Consider the following 22,377-nt stretch of genomic DNA (forward strand, 5'->3'; position numbering starts at 1 on the left):
TAAACAGCACAATAACAATGTAACATCCAGTTCAATGAGCCAGTTACTGAACCAAAGATACATCCGAAAAGAACATTAGTTCATGTCATAACAAAACCACGTTGCCACAACCTCAAGACGAAACCGAACCAACATTTTCTAATTTCTCGCTGTGCACTTGTATTTAAGAAAGGCAGATTTCAATCATAAACTGACAAAATCTTTGAACTATAGATTGAAGAAAGACCAAAGATATGGATGTTCATGTGAGTAATCTACAACCCCTTTTGGAAAACATTGTACCACAGAAAACTCCGAAAACCCCAGCACAAAAAACCATGAGAAAGGCATTCAAGGGCACAGCACATTTGTCGAAGCTTCTTCCAACAGGAACAGTGCTAATATTCCAAACCCTGTCACCACTTTTCACTCACCAAGGGCAATGCAAAACCGTTTCAAACAAAGTCATGACCATTTTTCTCTTGAGCCTTTGCAGCATCTCATGCTTTGTTCTCTCCTTCACTGACAGCTTCAGGGATGAGAGGGGGAAGGTGAGATATGGGGTGGCATCAGTGAACGGGATTTGGGTTATGGATGCATCGGTGAGACTTCCTGCAGAAGAGGCAGAAAAGTATAGGCTAAGGTTCATTGATTTCTTCCATGCATTCATGTCAATATTGGTTTTCTTGGCAATTGCACTCTTTGATGGAAGTGTGGTGAGTTGTTTTGTTCCAAAGCCTTCTGAGGAAGTCAAAGAGCTTCTCATGCTTTTGCCTGTTGGGATTGGCACTGTGTGTAGCCTTTTTTTTGTTGCATTCCCTACCCAGAGACATGGTATTGGTTTCCCTCTCTCTCGTAATTAGTATCATCTTCTTCATTCTTTAACCATGCTTTTCTGTAATTCTCACACAATGATTTTTCTTCTTTGCAACAAGAATAACAAAATTTCTCAATTTAGTTTCAAGACTCACTCAATGTGTAACTGATGAGATCGATTAAAACCCAGTTGAAATATGATTCAAATCAATGGAAACACATCTTGCCTCACGTATGATTCAATTATTGAAATACGAAGTCGTCTTAGTTGTGACCAAGAACATGTCTGAATTTTTGTTTAGGGTATTCTAAATTTGAAAAATATATTTAGTACGACAAAATTTTAACACGAACAAGAAGGTTTTCTAAGACATGAATTGTCACTATTCCTTAACGATGGTGTATTGCGCAATAAGATAAAATAGTAACTTATCAAGTGGGGAAACTCGTTCATCCTTCCGCCGTTGATGGTAGAAGTGATAACTTTGTCGTTTGAGAGGGATTTTGTTTTGTTTCTATAAATGAACCCTAAATAAGAACTAAATCCTTAATTCTCATAAACAATTAACTTTTCCCAATTTCTTTAATTTTAAAAACACAAAAATCTACGACAGATTTATCTATATATATTTAAAAATTTGTCACATCATTTAAAACATTAACATCACCATGTCACCTCAACATCTCTCTAACGTCTTTGAGACCCAATTGAGACGAAAATGTTACAAGTGGACTTTAAGCCTAACTCAACCCCACAAAACCGGCTTGTAAGGTGAGGTTTACACACACTTATAAAATATGAATTGGCCTTATCCCTAGTCGATGTGGGACTTCCAACACACCCCCCACGCCGAGGTATATACATCTCGAACGTGGGATTAGACATATTTAATGGATGGTCCGCTAGCGGCCCGATAGCGGGTGGAACAATATGCCCAGCAAACAACAAATTATCGCTAGGATAAACTCTAACCATGGCTCTGATACCATGTTAGAAGTGGACTTTAAGCCTAATTCAACCCCACAAAACCGGCTTGTAGGGTGAGGTTTGCACCTACTTATAAACTATAAATTGGCCTTATCCCTAGTCGATGTGAGACTTCCAACACAACCCCCTCACGTCGAGGTATATACATCTCGAGCGTGAGATTAGATATTTTTAATGGATGGTCCGATAGCGGGTGGAACAATATGCCCAAGAAACAACAAATTATCGCTAGGATAGGCTCTAACCATGGCTTTGATACTGATACCACTCTAGATTTACATATTTTTCTTTGTTAAAAATCATTTCTTAGATTTCTTTAGTTTTTAATTTCTTAGAATTAGGCTAGTTTTATGTTTTTCTCTTAATTCTTTAGTTTTATAAAATTCTAGTTAAAAATAGATTTTTAGATGTAATTTTTAGTTTTTGTTAATTAGTAGGAAAATACTAATTTTTTAGAAAATCTTTTATAAAAATCTTTCTTTTTAATTGTTAGATTTTTTTCTTTTCTTTAATTTGGTATTAATTTGTTTCCTTTGATGCAAATATGAAAAAGAGTGGGCTGCTGCCACTACATTGGGCTGTTGAAATTGGACAAATTTAATTAGGCTTATGTCAACATTGGACCTCTGAATGCAACTCTGGTGGGCCGCTTTTACTGATACATTGAGAATTTGGCTGCTACATTTTGGGAATGAGCTGCTGGATTAAATTTGGGCCGCTGTTTTGGGCCACTGTTTTAACATCAAGCTACTGCAAGTGAAATTGAAGGCAGCGCTGGCCTGCTACAATGGTGCTGCAATTGGAAGACTACTGCTGATTGGATAATTGGGCTGCCAATGCTAGTATGGGCTTAAGTGAAACGATGAGTTTCAATGGAGGCAACTTTTGGGGGTCATTGAAGAGCAGCTCATTTGAGAAAATAACATTCTCTCAAGCACATTCATTTAGAAGATAGTAGAACCTTCGAGCTAGGGCAGAAGAAGAAGCTTGCGACTCTGACCGAACCTGACCGAAGAAGGTGATCGGAGGGCTGTGGAGCAAAATGAAGGCTAGCCGTCTGATCAGAGAGCTCGAAGTGTCACAGCAAGGTTCCCTCTCTTATTTTCTTTTTCCCCTTTCTCTTTTCGTTCTCCAACCCTATATAAAGGGGTTTTTCACCATGTAAATAGGATATAGAGAACACTTCTTCATATACTTTTGAGATACATTTTTCAGACGCTCTGTAGATTAGGGTTTTTATGCTTTTCTTATAGTAGAAATATTGTTCTTGCTTCTGGATTTCGCCGAGACAAGTGCGAGAGTGATAGCCGCGCGAATCTTGGTGACTTCCGGTATAGTTGTAATCTTCTTTTCATATTAATAAAGTTCTTTTTCTATTCTCGTTTGTGTTTTAATTGTTCTTCTTCAATGTTTCTGTGTTTTTTTTGTGTTGTTTCATTGAAAATGAATTGAACTCTGATTCTCTGCAATTTTATGATTTCTTTTGGAATTAAATGTCTCCGTAGTGAGCATTTCTCATCGAGATGTCTTCTCGAGACAGAGAAAAGTCCAATGCATAAAAAATTGATTTTGTTCTATGCTTCCTTTCATTTGTTTGTGAATTTTAGATTGATAAATAGGTAAATGAACATTGGTTGGACAAATTAGTGGAAAGAGTCATTTCAAGGTTCTGAAATATGAACTGAATACCCTGGATTGGGATTCACTTAACAAGATGTCTTCCTGAGAACTCTAAGCACTCTTTTCTTCATATCAATATACATTCACCTATGAAATCAATTCTGTTTGTGAGTTTGTTATTTTGCTTTCAATTAATTAGAATTTAGGTACTATTTCTTCATAGTTTAGTTTACTGTTATTTGGAAATGTTATGGATTTAGGACTTATTTTCCTTTAGTTTCTGTTTGAGAAAGTTCAATTTGTGAATGATAATAATGATGTTGATAGTGTAGGTTATTGTTTTTACAAGTGCTTAGACTTTTGATTCATGAGTTTCTTCCCTGATTCTTTGCTTTTGATAATTAGTTCTAGATGTTTCTTGTTGATTTTTCTTTACCTTAGATTGTACATATGTGTCTGCAACATTTAAGTTCAGTTACTTCATACATGAGTATATTCGTTTAGGTTTTAGGATTTGTTTAGCTTTTAAATTTCCAATTTGAGTTGCTTGTTTACAGTTTTAGTTTTAGGTTATTTTAGTTGCATGTAATTCTCATTGTAGTTTAATTTCTGTTTCTGTTTAGGTAGTTTAGAGTTCTGTTTTCATTTCTTTTCCCCACCTTGCATTAGTAGTTAATAATTAGGCAGTAAATATACAAGACTAAACTCTACATTCTGAAACTTAATCATAGTTGAGTCCTTGGTTATCCCTCTACTACATTAGTGGGGAAACTGAGTTTATTGGCTTTGATGCGACTAAAAGCGAGTTTAACAGATACCATGTTAGAAGTGGACTTTAAGCCTAACTCAACTCTACAAAACCGACTTGTAGGGTGAGGTTTCCAGCCACTTATAAACTATGAATTGGCCTTATCTCTAGTCCGACTAGAGATAAGGCCAATTCATAGTTTATAAGTGGGTGCAAACCTCACCCTACAAGCCGGTTTTGTGGAGTTGAGTTAGGCTTAAAGTCCACTTCTAACAGAAAAAAATCAAAGAGACATATTTGAGATTCACACCCCAAAGAAGAATCTCGCGAATGATTAAACCAAAAAAAGATTATAGATCTCATATAAGAGGTAATGCTTTAGAGCTAGTCTAGCAGATAGAAGTGTCAAAGCAGGCCAACCCGACCCACCATGAGTTCGGGCCGAGTTGGGTTTGAAAAAAATGTATTTCTTTTATGTGGGTCAATTTTCAACCCGGCTCATTTAATCCCGGCTCATTCGTGTTGAACCGTGGTGAGCCGAGTTGGCTCACCAACCCATCTAATTTTATTTTATTAATTTATTATCTTATGAAACCCTTAAAAATACTCTATTCACTCTGCTCTTGCGAATATGCTCTGCTCTCACGGTGCTCTCACTTCACTGTTGATCATCCCCAACCCTCCACCCAGGTTAGTTGTTGTTAATTGTCTCATATTTTATTTGGAAAACTCCTTGTATTTCTTAAGACCCCAATCAAGCACACAGTCTTAGCAATTTGAACTACTATAGTTTTATCAAGATTTACTCTAAAACAGTAATCATTGCATTCATGATAAGGGTTACTAGCATTCCAGCAATCGGGATGCACTGCTCGTTTGCCGAACATGTCGTACAGAGAATTTATCCCCTGATCTGTTGCGTTACCGCATAGCAAGCAAACACGTTTTCACTAAAAACCCTAATGAAACCTCTTACTTCAAAAATTGAAAGTGGCAAGTAGCGAAAAGAGAAATTCGAATTGAAAGAACATATATTACAGGTGAAATCAAAATAGAGGAATCTGTTCTTGTTTAATGTTGGGTTCGCACTTTGCTTACTCTTTTGATTTTAGTTGAATAAAATCTGAGTTGTTGACTTTGTCTTGATTTTTTTTTCTTTTCTCTATTGCTTGCTCCAAATTGATAAAACTATAAGACCCTTCTAGTACTTTTTCTTTGAATTGTCTTGAGTTTAACATCATTTTGGGAGTGAAATTTATTTAGATTTGAATGACAAAAAGTTTGTAATTTTAATTCTTTTTATTTAAAAAAAATATAATTAAGTGACCTAGTGAGCCAATCCGTTTAACCACCAACCCGTGGTGGGTCAGATCGAGTTCAAATATTTCTGGTTCGCTAATAAATAAGTCGGGTTAGGTTAGCTCACTAAGTGACAAACTCGTGGTGGACCGAGCTGGATTCGATCGGGTGACCCGTTTTAACAACACTACTAGCAGACTATATAACCTGACCTACGTTAAGAAACTTGATACAATATAGTTTGTGTAACAAGCTATATGAACAAAAAACATTCATTGCGTTTTAACGGTTTATTAATCATAATATATTTTTATTATTTTTTTCTTATCCTTGTTTAGTGCTTGTTAGGCTATATAGTACTCAATATTCATGAGTGTTTTATATATAGATCTTATCAAAATCTTATGCAAGCGATCATACTCGATACTTGTATAGATGATTTCTTAAGCTTATGCTTCAAATCATAAATTACCCTTAATAGATATTAAAATCATTAAAAACTTTGTTAGAAGGTAAATTTTTATACCATACAAATTTTAATTAGACTGTTTAACTTCTCAATAATGCCCCCATACAAATTTTAATTAGAACTCAATAATTCAATGTCCAACACTTCCACATGTCATTAGTTTTAGAAAAACTAACAAAGTGACATGATTTTATCCATTTGAACCTTATTGATAGGATCTCTCATTTGATATGTTTACTTTTAATGCATTCGACGTAAATATCAAAGTTTGTGAATTCAATTTTATGCTTAGTACCACAAGATTATGTATTTAAGAATTCATTATAGAAAATCACTCTATCAAACATATATAAATTATCATTAACAAAAATAATTAGTTCAAACAAAGTTTGAATTTAAAAACAAATATAATGAACATAAATAATTGTTAAAAAAGAACACTAAAATCAAAGAAATTAAACTCGCGTCATAAAATTAATCATTATGAATATATTCAAATAATAGTCTAAAAAAAACACATGGTGAATCATCAATATCAAAACTTTAGATAATTATATTAATTACTAGAGATATTTTGAGATAATTATCAAACGTTAATAATAAAATATGTTTAAATACAAATCCATTTTGGATTAATTTGTGTTTACAAACAAAGTCTTATAACTATCGCATGTTTACACAAACCTATAAACAATTTGGCCAAAAATATTTATTTATCTTAAAAATGATAAATAAAGAAATGTAATAATGCCTGAATTGCTTTAATGCACTTGTACATGCGGCATGAGAAAAGGGTAATGCAGCAAACATCATCCACCGGAACATCGCCATGATCGGTGGTGCCCCGACCCGCGGGTCGCAAAACTCCCGAAAGTGGCCAAGGCAGACCAAAGGCACCACCGAATCCAACATCGATGGTGGACTATGCCTCCTCTCGCTAATACAATAAATTGGATATCTAATCATGCCATTCAATTCAATTCCAATTGGAATTGACATTCATGTAATAGTGCTACATGAATGTACTATGTCCAATGATCTAATCTTTTAAACCATGAATACTAAACCAATTATCACATTTTTTAAAAATTATACAATTAATCATTATAAAAATCATTTTACTTAATATATTTTAGTTTGATAAATTTTTATTTATTATACTTAATTTTAATATATTTTATCTTAATAAACAAAAAGAAAAAAGATTACAATTTATCAATACCCTTAAATGGGACCAACTTTAGAAAAATTATAATTTATTTTGCGGATGGGACAAATCTAACCTATTTCGAAAGCAAACTTTTCCATTGCAATGTACAAAAACAAATTTTAAATTGAAACATGTTCACTAAATTTACATTTTGACCAAGGGCAAAACAGTCAATTGTCGATATTTTGATATGTTTAAAAATTTTGTGGTGGAACCCACAAATTTTCTTTACCATCTTCAGATATACAACCGAAGAAAAACTCTACTTCTGAATTTCATAATCCACAGAATTACTTTTTATTAAGTGAAGACAGCCATGGTAATTGGTATTTATTGGTATTAAACTTATCAATGAATTTTATAAATCTAAAATTTTTCATAAACATTATTAAAATTACATTAAATTAATCTCTTAACTTAGTTAATCCATCTCTTCTAAAAGAGGAAGTAAGCTTTCCACATTAAAGAAGATATAAACATCTGAAGTAAGCTTTCCAATACAATAACTAATATTTCAGTATAACCCTAAAAATACAACTTTAATTTTCTGATTAAATAACTAAACATTTCACTTCCAAGCTCTGGAGCAAAATTTGGAAGAAGAATTTGTACTGAGTGTAGTTCAGAGCTCATCCTAACACAGTTGATCCCTGCTAAATAGAACAAGGATGATTGCAAAGCCCTGCACATTAACTTTTAATCCATACAAAAGAATCAAACCAAAAAAAAATTCACTCAAAAAAACAATTTATAGAGGAACAACAATGTTTCTTAGTACATTCTTTTTTCTTGGAAAGGTTTATTACTATATCTTACATCTTCATTAAAGTAGCTATCAGAGGGAAATCTGAAATACTATACTAACCAAGCCTTTTCATGCAGCCAAGAGCTTCTTGATGCCTGCTTTTTGCTCATCAGTGAGCCTAGTTGGAAACTTGATGTTAAACTTTATCCTCAAGTTTCCCTTCTTTGATGGATCTTTTGGAAGTGGCATGCCTTCTCTTGTAACAACCTCTTCATAACTGGGATGAATAACATTGCTGATTGGTATGGTTAAGTTTCTACCATCCAGAGTGGTGAGGTGCACTGTATAACCAGTTAAGGCCTCTGCAAGGGAAATCTTCTGCGTTACAACAAGGTCATTTCCGTCACGGGTGAAGACCCCGTGTGGCTTTTCGTCAATGATGAAGACGAGATCGGCCGGCGTCACATTTGGCTGTTCATTTCCCTTTTCAGGGAAGGTGATCTTTGTTCCCTTCTTCCAGCCAGGCTTCACATTAATGGTTAAGATCTCTTCCACTGGCATGGTTTTGCTGCACCACAAGAGAAAGAATCAGTCATCACACTTAGACATAATGAAGTTTAACAGAAAACTATCACAACAAAAAAAGGAAACTAAAAGCACATTCTAATTAAACAGATAAGAGCATTTGATGATCAAAAGGAAAAGAAATAATAGTTTAGTGTGCCCTGCCAAGTTTTACAAGAATAATCCTTAATGCCAATCATTAAGTTCATACTATAATGGAAATATTTTGAGTAAAATTTCTATATCTAAGTTCTAAACTGGATAAACTATGCAAACTTAGTTGTTTCGTTACAATATGTACGGACTAAGGGGCATTGCTAATAAGAATGTATAATGAAACAGTTGTTCAGATCAGGTTTTATTCATAAATAAATTTTGTTGTGTTAGCGTAACAAAATTTCGACAGAATGACCATATAGAATAGAAGTTCAGCAATTTGCCAAACACCTTCTCACTTGTTAGATCATTAACCCTCATTATTTCAAGCTTACATTCCATGAAGTCATATTACTAGGAATAACTAAGTGCCAAAAATATGTAATGAGTTGAAATAGAACACCAATATAACATTCACCACCACCACCACCCATCTAATGCCTACCAATCACAGACTAACTGATGTAATTTTTATTTATTTAGATTCTAGAAATTAAAACCTAGTAAGTTCTGTATATACCTTTGCAAACTAAAGCATTGTTTCAATTCACCTCTGAACCATCAGTAAACAATTAAATAATGTCTAGGAACACATATCAGAGGTTGTACAAACTTTGCAGTGCAGAAAGGATATGCTTCATAATGTTTCAAAGTACAAGTGTCTTCTAATATTCCAGTAGCTATTAAAATAGGTTTAGAACGTAGTTATCAATGTTCTTCTTTAAACAAAGTTCAAATGGCACAGAATAACAACTTTCAAACAACAAACAGTTTATGCAGTAAACATTGTGTTAACTAAACAACTTTCACTCATGGCTTGAACATAGCATACAGAAGGACAGCCAATTATCAAGCTTTGGTTAACAATCTCACGTCAAGCACTCAAAACAAGTGAAAATAGTATATTGCAATCATGTAAACAAGTGAAAATAGTATATTGCAATCATGTAAACAAGTGAAAATAGTATATTGCAATCATGTAAACAAGTGAAAATAGTATATTGCAATCATGTTTTAGTATCAATTATATGCTTTTACAAAAACCCCAGATTGAAAGCTCGCCCATTTCAGTCATGCACAAAATTGTGCATATCAGAGATCATACCACATACAAGACAACAAAAACTAAGAAAACCAGAAGATCCTCAAATATAGGAGAAGAAATAGTCAGGTATTAACATGTACTCACCCACTGGCATCAGCAATTTCTCTAGAGATCTTCATCTTCTTTGTAGTTCCTCTATATATCTCCTCAAGAGTGCAAGGCAACTTGTTCTCAATGGGAGGAGCTTTCCGAGGAGCACCTTGACTCATATGTACTGTTCCATCCCCAAAAGATGCAAACATATCATCACCGAACATCCCACCAGGGAACCTTGATCTCATGCCTCCGCCGCCGCCGCCGCCGCCACCTCTCCCACCCATTCCTCCAAATGGGCTTGAGAAGCCAAAAAATTCTGCAAAAATATCATCTGCATTCCTTGGATTGAACCGAAAAGATCCGGGAACATCTCCAGTGGAAAAGTATGTAGTTCCAGCACCACCAGCATCAGGAGGAGGAACCTGACCTTTCAGACCCTCTTCTCCATATTGATCATAAATAGCTTTCTTTTGAGGATCGCTAAGCACCTTCAACAATAACAAGGTAAATAAAGTAAGCATCACCCTCCAGACAAAAAAATCTTTTTAGTGAATTCCATTGTTTATTCATAAAAGCATAAAATTTTGCATGAACCCTTGTTGAAAAACCATGGAAGCACAATGACATAAAGAAAAATTAGCATCACCATATGAAATGTTTCATCTGTGTTTCACTAATTACTTCTAATTTCAGGAAAGACAAACTCAAAAATTTGGGACATCTTAGAGAAAAATGTTTGAAATCATACTAGATTAAAAAAAGTAAACATAAGCCAGATGAAATATTTCATTGGGTTTCATTATTCCACTCCTAGTTCCACAAAAAGTTAAAAATTTACAACACCATTATGAAAACATACCTCGTATGCTTCGGAAATCTGCTTAAACTTAGCTTCGGCTTCCTTTTTGTTGTTGGGGTTTTTATCCGGGTGCCATTTCATAGCAAGTTTCCTGTAAGCCTTCTTCAAGTCATCGTCTTTGGCGCTTTTATCAACCTGCAAGATCTTGTAGTAATCCACACCCATCTTTGACCGCGAAGGTGTTTGTTCTTCTTCTACCCTCTTTCTCTTCAGTTTTGCGGTTGTTGCACAATCTTTCTGTGAAGTTATGCTCTATCTCACTTTGACAACTCAGAATTTGTTCTTAGATTTTGAGTTTGAGGTTGATGATATGGTGGAAAGATATGTTTAAATCATCAGGGTGTTGAAGCTGGTGTTCTACAGGTGTAGTAGCATCTCGATTTAGGTGGAAGGTTCGAGAAACCTACACGATTTTCTATTTCTAGGCTCTTTCAGAAAAATGGTTGATTTTTGTTTTTTAAGAAAATATTTAATCAATCTGATTTTTTTAGTATCTTTGAGAGAAATTAACATCTTTTCTGAAAAGTATTATTCTCTTGAAGAAATTAATATTATTTGTGAAAAGTATTTATCTTGTAGATTATTATTTTCCTTGATTTTTAATATACATTTTCAAAAACAATTTTATTTAATTATTTTTGTAAAATTAAACGCAATATAATTCTTTTTAATGATTTATTTTTTATTTTTCATACTATTTAATTAATTTATTTCATGATATAAAAAATGATATATATATATATATATATATATATATATATATATAAACAAATTATTACATTTCTCACTTTGGTAAACAACATTAAAAATACTAAAGAAAGATAAAAAAAATAAGAGCATTAAATAATGGAATTAATTTTTCAACTCAATTTTACAAAAATAATTTTGATTTAGGTGGTTTCTTGTGTCTTTGTGTAAAAATTTATTTATGACACACTGTTTGGTTTAATTCTTTTAATGTTTGATATAATTAAGTTGATGCAATTAAATATGCACTTAAATTAATTCTAACAGCAAAGTTTATATTGAAATGCATGTTGAGTGTTTTCAAACATTGATTTATGTTTTAAGAATTTTTACTGTGAAGGTTTAGCTGCACATATATTCTATTATTTTATTGGGATAATTTTTTTAAGACAAAAAGCATTTTTTTTATTAGAAGTGGTGTGCCTTAATATGAATATAATTGTTATAAATCACTAAAGGACAAATAAGTGCATACCAAATGATAAAAAAATCAATAAGTTAATGTATAAAAATAAAAAGTAATTAATTACATTATTATTTTGTTAATTAAGAAATTATGTAGCCAATCTTAAATAAAGAAATTGTATTGTTGTGCATTATTTAAAATAATAGAGTTATTTTAAAGTAATGACAAATAATTTTATCTAATTAATAATTATAAAAAAAATATTTCTTCTTTATATATTGGTATAAATAATGATTAAGACATTTTTATTTTTATTTATTCTATTTATCATATATATATATATATATATATATATATATATATATATATATATATATATATATATATATCTTAGTTGATAGATTTTAAACTATTATATTAATTAAAATTTAAAAAATTAAGGCTTTAATTATTTACAGTTAGAAAACAATTTATGTTTTCTACTGGGGTTAAATATGTTTTTAGTCCCTGAACTATCAGACGATTTTGTTTTTAGTCCCTGCTCAGAACTTTGATGGTTTTTAGTCCTTATAGTTTTGAAACTCTGAGTATTAGTCCTTAAAAATGGACGGTGTTAAGTTTTTGTGGATGTGGCAAACGGCGATGCCACGTGATCACTGATCTCTGCCTTCACTCTCTGCCACGTGGGATGTTTAACTCTTGAACTGAGTATTGGTAAAGGTACCAGGAGTGTGCCTTCCAGCAATGGCATGAGCACCAGTGTACTGGGCAAACTTGAGAACCGCTCTCTGACCATAAGGCCGAGCAGATTGCACAATAATATCCTGAGGGTTCTCAATTGCAACGATAACCCTAGCAGCAAGTTGAAGCTTCTCCCATGTCTTACCAAGGTTGATAATATAAATACCTAATACCAAATCCACACCACAACAAATCAAAACCACATTGCGCTCCTGTAGCTATTGCAGATTCAAAATTGTATAACACAAGGCTGTTGTCTATTGTATAACGATAGAGATAATATAAAAATGTTAGTTACCATCGTTGCGGCGCTTGAAGAGCGCTCCATTTGAAAATCACAATTTTTGGTGCCGAGGTGAACGTCGGCTGCCAACATCATCTGGATGTCGGCTTCCTTTTGAGAGAGCTGGCGCGGCGGGGCAGCGGCGTTGGTTGTGGCGGCCATGGTTACCTCTCGCAAGCTCCCAAACAAGAGCTTGAAAACCTTAGTGTTTCTGACTACAGTAAATAACCTCAGTTCAAGAGTTAAACATCCCACGTGGCAGAGAGTGAAGGCAGAGATCAGTGATCACGTGGCATCGCCGTTTGCCACATCCACAAAAACTTAACACCGTCCATTTTTAAGGACTAATACTCAGAGTTTCAAAACTATAAGGACTAAAAACCATCAAAGTTCTGAGCAGGGACTAAAAGCAAAATCGTCTGATAGTTTAGGGACTAAAAACATATTTAACCCTTTTCTACTGATAAAGTACATAATATATAGTATAAATATTTAGTTTAGGTAAGTTTAGATGTATGCATTTTAATTGAATTTGGTAGTTTTCAAAATCTGTTCTCCAACATCTTCAAAGGTATGATTTAATTCAAAACTATTTTAGAGGTATCACTAAAAAGTTGCCATGGCTTGTGAGAAAAATTGTGATATGATCTCATGGGAGATCTTTAGCTAATGCATATGGAGTTACTTTGAGAGATTTTACATTACTGAGATAACACGAGCTATCAAAATTTCTAAACAAAAAAAATGAAGTTATTTGATGACCTAACTATTTTTAGAAGAATACATGTTATGTTATACTTGTCCCAAGATGATAACCACTCATATGAGGTAGAAGAAAATGTAACTATCAACATGAAAATGAAAGAAAATTAAAACTTAGAAGTTCAAAATCATAAAATAACAAATAAATAAGAAATACAACATCATAAATAAATCAAAACTAAAATAACTAAAAAATTATGAAAAATCACAAAATTACAAGTAAAATGAAAATCAGAAAACTACAAAATTACGTTTACAATTTTTTTTTTCTTACCATGACTTTTAATGTCACTTCTGTAAAGACTTGTATGAGGAAAAAGAAAATATTTGACTTGCAAAAGAGGGAAATGAAGAAAGAAAGGGAAAAGTTGAGTTGTGAAATGGGAAGGAAAACAAGAAGAAAAAGACTCTAAAAGATTGTGAATAGAAAGTTTATATCCTCAGTGAAAGAAAAAGAAAAGATTGAAAAGTAAAATTATTGTCGACCTCAGATATTAGAAAATTATGTTGAAATATGCACATCTGCCAAGACTATTTCTATATAGGGTAGATTCACATGATAAAATGCTATTCATTTAGAAAAAAAGAGAGTTCTTCTATATCAATTTTTTTATAATTTATTGTAAAATCAATCATTTTAACCATATTGTAAAATTAGGTGTTTCAATGTGTAGCGTTAATCGTTTAATTTTTCAATGATTGTTTGTCCAAATGCTATTATTCCAAATTTAATTCATGTTTGTCTATGTTCACCAAAGATATTTATCAAAGATTATTCTACATGAAAGTTAATTTGGTTTCGAAAGAAAAGTAATAAATATATAATTAACTAATTATTTACAATCTTACTTTGGATTTATAATTTTTGTAAGGTCTAAACTACACTAGTCTTAATTAGAAAATCAAAATAGTATTATGCCTTAAATCGTTTTTTCTTATTCCTAGTAAAGATATAATCTTGGTCTTTGAGTTAATTATAGTAGAAACCACATGTTGATTAAAGAGTTGACTGTTTGGCTAACTTATTGACTAAACAAAACATACTATACAATATGTATTTATATGAATCTCATTCTACATTAAAGGTCTCACATTGACATGAGATTCTTCTATCAATAATCATTTTATATACCTTCCATGTTTTACACTTTTATTACTTTATTCGCCAAACATAAGTATCATGTCACCTTCATTAGAGTCTTTTTTCTTTTACTTGATCAATTAGACTTGATAATATTCAAATGGTTTAATCATTCCCGAGGTCCCTATTTGGGATTGAAATCTCAAATTGGTCCCTTTCTTTTTTTTTTTGTTCCAATTGGGTTTTTATTTTGTTAAAATTGCAACAATTAGACCCGTTAAATTAGACTAACAACGTTAGTGTTATATTCACGTGACATGCTGATGTTAGTGTTTTAAATGATGTGACTCATGTTATAAGTAAGTCTGACGTGGAATTTTATTTTTTTAAATTAAAAAAATTGGAAAAAGTTAATTAAACAAACTTGTTTATGAGAATTAGAGATTTGGTTTTAGGGTTCATTCACAAAAATTTGGGAATCAAGAGAAATTGGGAATTTGGTTTTAGGGTTCATTTGGCTTTAGGGTTCAATCACAACAAAAATTTGGGAATCAATCAGAAAATTTGGAGATTTGGTTTTATGGCTTTGGATACGCGAGGGTTTCGCAGATTAAATCGTGATGGTGACACGATTTGGGATTCTAGAGTTTCTGCTAGTCTGTGATTTGGTTTTCTACAGGTTGAATCGCGAATAAGAGGCGATAATGGACGCTAGCTTCGCAAATTGGTCTCGCGATTTGAGAGCTTTTTTGTGATTAGAAATTGGGGATTCAATTTGGAAAAGTAAGGCTCATTCGTAGAATACAATCAAATTTACACAAAATATGTAAGCATACATATCAATATCTCTCTTGCCTCCATCAATTATAAAAAGAATATGGTAAGGAAATCCCACTTCTTCCACCAAACCAGTACACTGAGCTTTGAGGATTTCCTTGGAAGAGCTCTCAGTTACAGGTGAAGCATACACAACTTCAAAAACAACCAAGGCAAAGTTGGGTTTCTCTAGACTTCTTTCAGTGCTTTAAACATTAACCCTGCTGGCAAAAGAGCAAAGATTTGGATTCTTTTCCTTGCAGTTTTCAGTATGGACAATTCTAAGCACTTGATTAATTCCAGATTCAATTATCTGTGGTTGAATCCCGTCCTCTAGCCAAAAGTTAACATCTAGAGAAACCTAAAGAAAGTAAGGAGGAGATTCGGCTCCTTGTGTAAGTGATTTCCAGTAGTTAAAAAAGCTTCTAATTTTGATTTAGCATATCCCATGCTCTATCTTGTCAATTATCCGTGATGAATACCTCACAATTTTTCAATATCAACTGCGAATGAACCTTACTTTTTAAAATTAAATCCTCAATTTCTAAAATTGATTTTCAATTTTTATGAATCCTAAAATAAAACTTCTTTTTTCCTAGTCCCTAATTCCAACAAACTACTCAGTTCAATGTTTAATTCATTTTTGTCAATTTCTTTTATTTAAAAAATAAATAAAAAGACCGATTAGGATCACTCCATCAAATAAAAAATTGAATGTCATTTAAAAAATAATATCAACATGTCATGTGAACCTAATAATAACGTCAATTGGCCCATTTAACAACAAATGTGTAATTGTTACAATTTTCACAAAATAAGGGTCCAATTAAGACACGAAAAAAAAATGATTAATTTGAGATTCTCATCTCAAATATGAATCTTGTGAATGATTGAACCTATTAATAGAAGTGGTGAAATTTTGTTTTAGAAAAAACCTTATGTATGATGTTATAGGACATAATATCATTAATTTAAATGTAATTAAATACATTAAAGGATCCAATTATTAGTGTTCACAAGTTATTAATCTATTATTTTGAGAAAGGATGAAAGAAGTATATAAAAGTGACAAAAAGAGAAAAACTTAAATTTCAACTTTCTTGGTTGTTATCGAGAGACATTACACCTTTTTTTTTACTTTAGGCAATGTTAAACTAAACCATCAATAGATAAATATTGCCTAAAACAGTAAAGGCAATAATTCTATAATTGAGGTTTAAGGACTACAAAAAAACCAGGGTTAATTAAGCATTTATAATTTATGTTATATTTATTTAAGTATTGCCTTTACAATGTGTTGAGTAAAAGAAATTCAAATTATCGTTAAATGATTTGCAGGAAAAAGAAAATTGTGTTTTTCATCTCTCTTGTTGACTGAAAAGTGTGGCTCACAAAGTTTTGAACCTCATCACCGTTGTATCTCCCTATTTCATCTCCCTTCAGTGCTACGTCTCTTAGTTGTCTCCTTGATAAGTTTAGCTTATGACTTCATCGTCTCTCTCTCACTTTTAACTTTTCACTTCAATCATAGGTCTCAGTTCTACCTTTTCATCATTGTCGAACTTAACTTTGATAAGTATATCGCTCATCTCTTTCGCTATGCCACCGTTTATTATTTATTGCACTCCATCTCTCATAATGGCTTGCCCTGGTATGAACAACTCTATTGCTTTTTAAACAATGCATTTCTCCATATCCGATGGATGTGAATGCTTCCACATCAGATGTTATTACTTTTTGGAAGGAATTTTCATTGGTTAATCAATATGGTTCGAAGGAAGGTGAGTTTGTTTTCTTAGGTTTTGAATTGGGATTACTGGTTATTGTGATTTTGAATTTGTTTCATTTATTGTGTTAATCAATATGATTATGGTTATATTTTGTAGAACTTTTGGATATATTTGCAAATGAATTATCCTATTGATTTTTTTTGCAGTTTTGAATTTTTATTTTTGGGAATAATGTAGTTACAATTTATTGTGATAATATGTAACAATATTCTGAATGACAAGTATTTATAAAGTCCTAATCACATGGAATTGAAACACTTTGCATTAAAGAAAAAGTTAAAAGACAGAGAGCGTGTAGCATTGATCTTATAATTATTGATTTTCTAATAAAAGGGTTACTGGTAGAACAACGGAAGTGGTAAAACAAAAAAAACAGATAAACAAGGAGTATAACCCGAGAGAAGCAAAATATATTGAATGAATATTTCATGAGATGTATTTCTGATTATTAGAAGTAGGTACAAGTGTTGAGTTTATATAACAACAAGACATAGGTGTCAAAAAAGTTTAAACGATTGTCTTGACTTATTAATGCACACTAACACTCCCCTCTAAGATAAGCACCTAGGGAGATAACCCATATTTTTCTTCAGAAATTCAAAGCTCTCAATCTTCAATGATTTTGTAAGAATGTTAGCTATTTGCTCCTCAGTCTTGCAGTATGTTAAGACAATTCTTCCTTTGCTCACCAAATCCCTTAGAAAATGGTACTTCACTTCTATATGCTTGCTTCTGCCATGACTTACTGGGTTCTTGGAAAAATTTATGGCTAAAATGTTATCTATCCTTAGCTGCAGTGGAGTCTTTATAAGAACCCTCAATTCCATTAGCAATTCTTCCAGCCACACACATTGGCAAGCTGCAAAACTTTCAGTAATGTACTCTGCTTCACAGCTGGACAAAGCAACTACTGGTTGCTTTTTAGAACACCACAAGGCAGGTGCCTTGTTTAGCAGAAACACAAATCCAAAAGTACTCTTCCTTTCCACTAGATCACCACCATGATATGTATCAGTATAACCAACTGATTCCAACTCAAATTTTTGTTTTCCAATGGCAACAAGTATTCCATGATCAATAGTGCCTTGAACATATCTTAACACCCTCTTAGCAGTAAGCAGGTGAGATCTCTTCGGGCTGCCCATGAATCTGCTGATCAAGCCAACACAAAATGCCAACTCTGGTCTGCTGTTACACAGAAACCATAAAGAACCAACTATTTGCTTGAATTCAGTCTCATATATTCCCTTCTCTGATTCATCTCTCAGCAACTTCAAATTTACCTCCATTGGACTCCTTGCAGCATTGCATGATGACATGTTAAAACGCTTTAGCAAATCTCAAGCATATTTTTTCTAGTGCATCATCAAACCTGCAGTAGTATAGGCAAACTCCATTCTTAGGAAATAACTCAACCTTCCCAGGTCTGTCATCTCAAATTCAGATGCCATGATCCTTTTAAAATCTTCTATATAAGCTGCATTTGAACCCGTGATGAGTAAATCATCCACATACAAGCATAAGATCAGTAGATCTTCTCCTGTGTCTCCCTTCACATAGACTCCCTACTCCACAACACACCTTGTGAATTTGAGTTTGATGAGAAAGGAGTAGATCCTTCTGTTCCAGGCTCTGAGAGCCTGCTTCAACCCGTATAAGGCTTTATGTAGCCTATAAACTTGTGATTCTCTTCCTATTTCAATGAAACAAGGAGGCTGCTATACATAGACCTCTTCTTCCAAGGGTCCGTGAAGAAACGCAAACTTCACATCAAGCTGGAAGAGTGGCCAACCTCGTGCACAAGCTACTATAATCACCAATCTAACTGTTCCCATTCTAGCTACTGGTGCAAATACTTCTGAAAACTCCACACCTTGCTTCTGAAGAAATCCCTTTGGAACCAATCTTGATTTATGTTTGGATATTGATCCATCTGGCTTGAGTTTCTTCTTGAACACCCATTTCACTCCAATGCTTTTCTTTCCATCTGGAAGATCAACTAACTCCCAGGTTCCATTCTTCTCAATGGAATCAATTTCTTCCTTCATTGCATCTCTCCACACAGATTTCTTCAAGGCTTCTACTTCATCTATTGGTTCTGCACTTGCAAACAGAGCTATGTGCACCAGATCTCCTTCATCACCAATTTGTGTATCAGCATACACCTTATACTCACTAAATCTCTGTGGCAGCACGTGTCTCCTTCGTGTTCTGGTAGCTTTAGAATGGTGCTCATTATCTTTCACTCCTTTACTGCTTCTAGATTGCACACACTCACTACTTCCAAGGCTTATTTTTGGCTCTATTGTGTTGCTATATTCTCTACATATTATAGACTTTCCTAGGCTGAATTACTTCTACTTCCAGTCCCACATTTCATCTTCCAGAAACACAACATCTTTAATCAAGATCACCTTTCCTTTAATTGGATCAAAAAATTTATAGGCTCTAGTTAAGTGGTAGCAAACGAAGATCATTGCTCTACTCTTGTCTTGTAGCTTACTTCTTCTCTGGTCTGGAACATGTGCATATGCAAGTGATAAAAAAACTCTTAAGTGGCTCATGGATGGCTTCACACCTGTCCATACTTCCAAAGGTATTTTTTCTTCTAGCTTCTTTGTTGGACACCTATTTAATATATAGACAGCTGTTGAGACTGCCTCTCCCCATAGATTGTGTGGCACCATCTTTTCTTTAATCAAGAATCAGAATCTTGATACCCTTCTTTCTTCCTTACCTCAATCACTCTGGCTAGCCGCATTGCACCGTGATCACGAAACTCCTCAGGACCTCACTAAACCTGGCTAGCCGCTTTGATAACAATCTGATAGAACAACGGAAGTGGTAGTAGAAAAACAGAAAACAGAAAAACAGAGAAGCAAGGAGGTATAACTCGAGAGAAGCAAAATATATTGAATGAATATTTTCTAAGTTGTATTTATGATTATTAGAAGTAGGTACAGGTGTTGACTTTATATAACAAGGTATAGGTGTCAAAAATGTTTAAACAACTGTCTTGGCTTATTAATGCACACTAACAGGGTTACCATCTAAGTTGCTTAATGGTCATGAGAGAATATGGACATTATATATATTAGTAAATGTTGAATGTTATTATTAATGATTATGTGACACTCTAAGCTCTTTCATGTATAAGTATTTCAAATTTGGTTTTTCTTCTTTATGTATATGCATGCAAATTATGATGATAAAAATCAATTATATAATTGTTATGGAAAATGACATTATGTTTGGATCCATTATGGACTTCTCATTGTAAAGTCATATTAAGGAGAAATAAATAATATAGTATACATGGAAGGGAGCATGTGGATTGAGTGACATGTAATCGTCTGGACTCTTATTATTTCTATATCTTTAATTATGAATAATTATGTAACCAATTTATGTAAAGTCCTTTAATGCGCATTATAGTATATAAATTAAATCAAAAAATGTTATGATATCACATAAATCTAGTAGGAGAATGTTGGAATTAATTGATAAATTAATTCAATTATGTGACTCAAGGAAATATAATAATGTGTCCAAATATGATTTAATAAAATATAAAGATGTATTGGTTATTATGTAAAGTTATGATAAAATAAAAAGTTAAAAGTAACATTATGGACGTTAGTTAATAAAAGGGATTTAGGGTTTTCTCTTTCACCATAAGATTTTTTCACTATTAACCATCAGAAAGTGTGAGAGAAGGAGAGTGACAAAGAGAAAAGGAGAGATTGGAGAATGAAGAGATTGAAGAATTTATTGTTATTGTATTTTCATTGGATCTCTTATAGATTAATGTTAATCTCTTTATTATGATTTATGTAAACGTGTGAGAATTGTAAATCTTAAGATCCTATATAAAGTAGTTTTCTGGAATTAAGAATGTATGAAAACTACGATAGCTTACATAATTTGTTAAAAAATATTGAGTAATTTAATGCAATATATTCAGAAAAACTAGTATGGAGTATTTAATGTGATCACACCATAAATAGATAAAAAGCAAGACAAGGAGTCCATACAAGAAGTATTACTAAAGAGAAGAGACGAGTAGATGATAAAAACAAGAATCGAGTTTCAAAAGACAATTATTAAATAACATTTGCTTAAACATAAAATATCTTGTATAAACATAAAACTCTTTTGTTTTTTAAATATCTTTAAATTCAAATTTTTAAGAATAATTTTTCCAAAATATTTTAAAAGAGAATTCTCAACATATTTTTAGAATATTCTAAATAAAATTTTCTAAAAGAAACATTTCTTTTGAAATTTTCTAAAAGCATTTTATAAAATAACGTGGTTAAGTGTGATAAACTAACTCAAATTATTAGTAGTTAGAACTAATAAAGGCATTTAACTACCGGATTGTTACATGAGTTAAAGGAGTTGCAATTTTCCTTACCTTTACTATATGCAATTCTCAACCAAACCAAGCTACAAAACCTTTGGATAATTTGTTGTGGTTATTTTTAACACCATAGAAAACTTTTTAAACACGTATTCTCATTTCATATATAGAATTATCTTTCATTATGCTCTTCACACTTGAAAATTATGAAATAAAACTTGTTTTGTGAGATTGAGTGTATTGAGAATTTGTTTTTTGTGTTGGGTAATTATTTTTAAACTTTTTTTTATTACGAATCAATTGTGAATTTAAGTCTTACATTGTAGAATTGAGAAATTTGGGCCACATAAAATAATAAATACTAACAAACTCATTATTTTGAGGTTTTGGATTGGAGGTGGTGTCATAGTCTGTCATACATGTTTTCTCATTACTTATTGGTATTCAATATCCTTGATGAATCTCTTCGAATGATCCAAATGTAAACAATTTCTATAATTTTAATTGAATGAAAACATACAGGATCTTGAATTTCATGATTCTCACAATATTTTCATATACATATTTATGAAGAAAAAGAACTTACCTGAATCCATTGCAAAGTTCTCCTAATCAATGTTTTCCCTTCTCTTACTTCTCTTAGATGACTTCTTGATGATTTAGAAATTATCGATTAGGAAGTTTCCTTTTACCAACATCGTTTCTCTATCTATTCAAGAATATAACTCTTGCTCTATCTTTTCAAGAATATAACCCCATCATAGAAGTAAAAATTGTCTCTATTTTATGATATT

The 22,377-nt window shown here is 32.5% G+C and overlaps 2 protein-coding genes across 2 annotated transcripts; one reads left to right on the forward strand and one right to left on the reverse strand.

Moving 5' to 3' along the window:
* The first annotated feature begins 223 nt into the window (after window positions 1-223).
* Window positions 224-842, forward strand: DMP7 (transmembrane protein, putative (DUF679 domain membrane protein 7)). The gene has a single exon (XM_047293904.2). It carries the CDS (start codon window positions 234-236, stop codon window positions 840-842), a length of 609 nt encoding a protein of 202 aa, XP_047149860.1. The 5' UTR covers window positions 224-233.
* A 7,017-nt stretch (window positions 843-7,859) lies between these two features.
* Window positions 7,860-10,996, reverse strand: LOC124821967 (uncharacterized). The gene is made up of 3 exons (XM_047293903.2): window positions 10,595-10,996; window positions 9,784-10,223; window positions 7,860-8,442 (listed from the first exon to the last, which is right to left on the reverse strand). Exons 1-3 carry the CDS (start codon window positions 10,757-10,759, stop codon window positions 8,004-8,006), a joined length of 1,044 nt encoding a protein of 347 aa, XP_047149859.2. The 5' UTR covers window positions 10,760-10,996; the 3' UTR covers window positions 7,860-8,003.
* Window positions 10,997-22,377: the final 11,381 nt, after the last annotated feature.

The sequence above is a fragment of the Vigna umbellata genome, chromosome 6, assembly GCF_029865625.1.
Source record: "Vigna umbellata cultivar VRB3 chromosome 6, Vumbellata_1.0, whole genome shotgun sequence".
NCBI classification, from domain to species: domain Eukaryota; kingdom Viridiplantae; phylum Streptophyta; class Magnoliopsida; order Fabales; family Fabaceae; genus Vigna; species Vigna umbellata.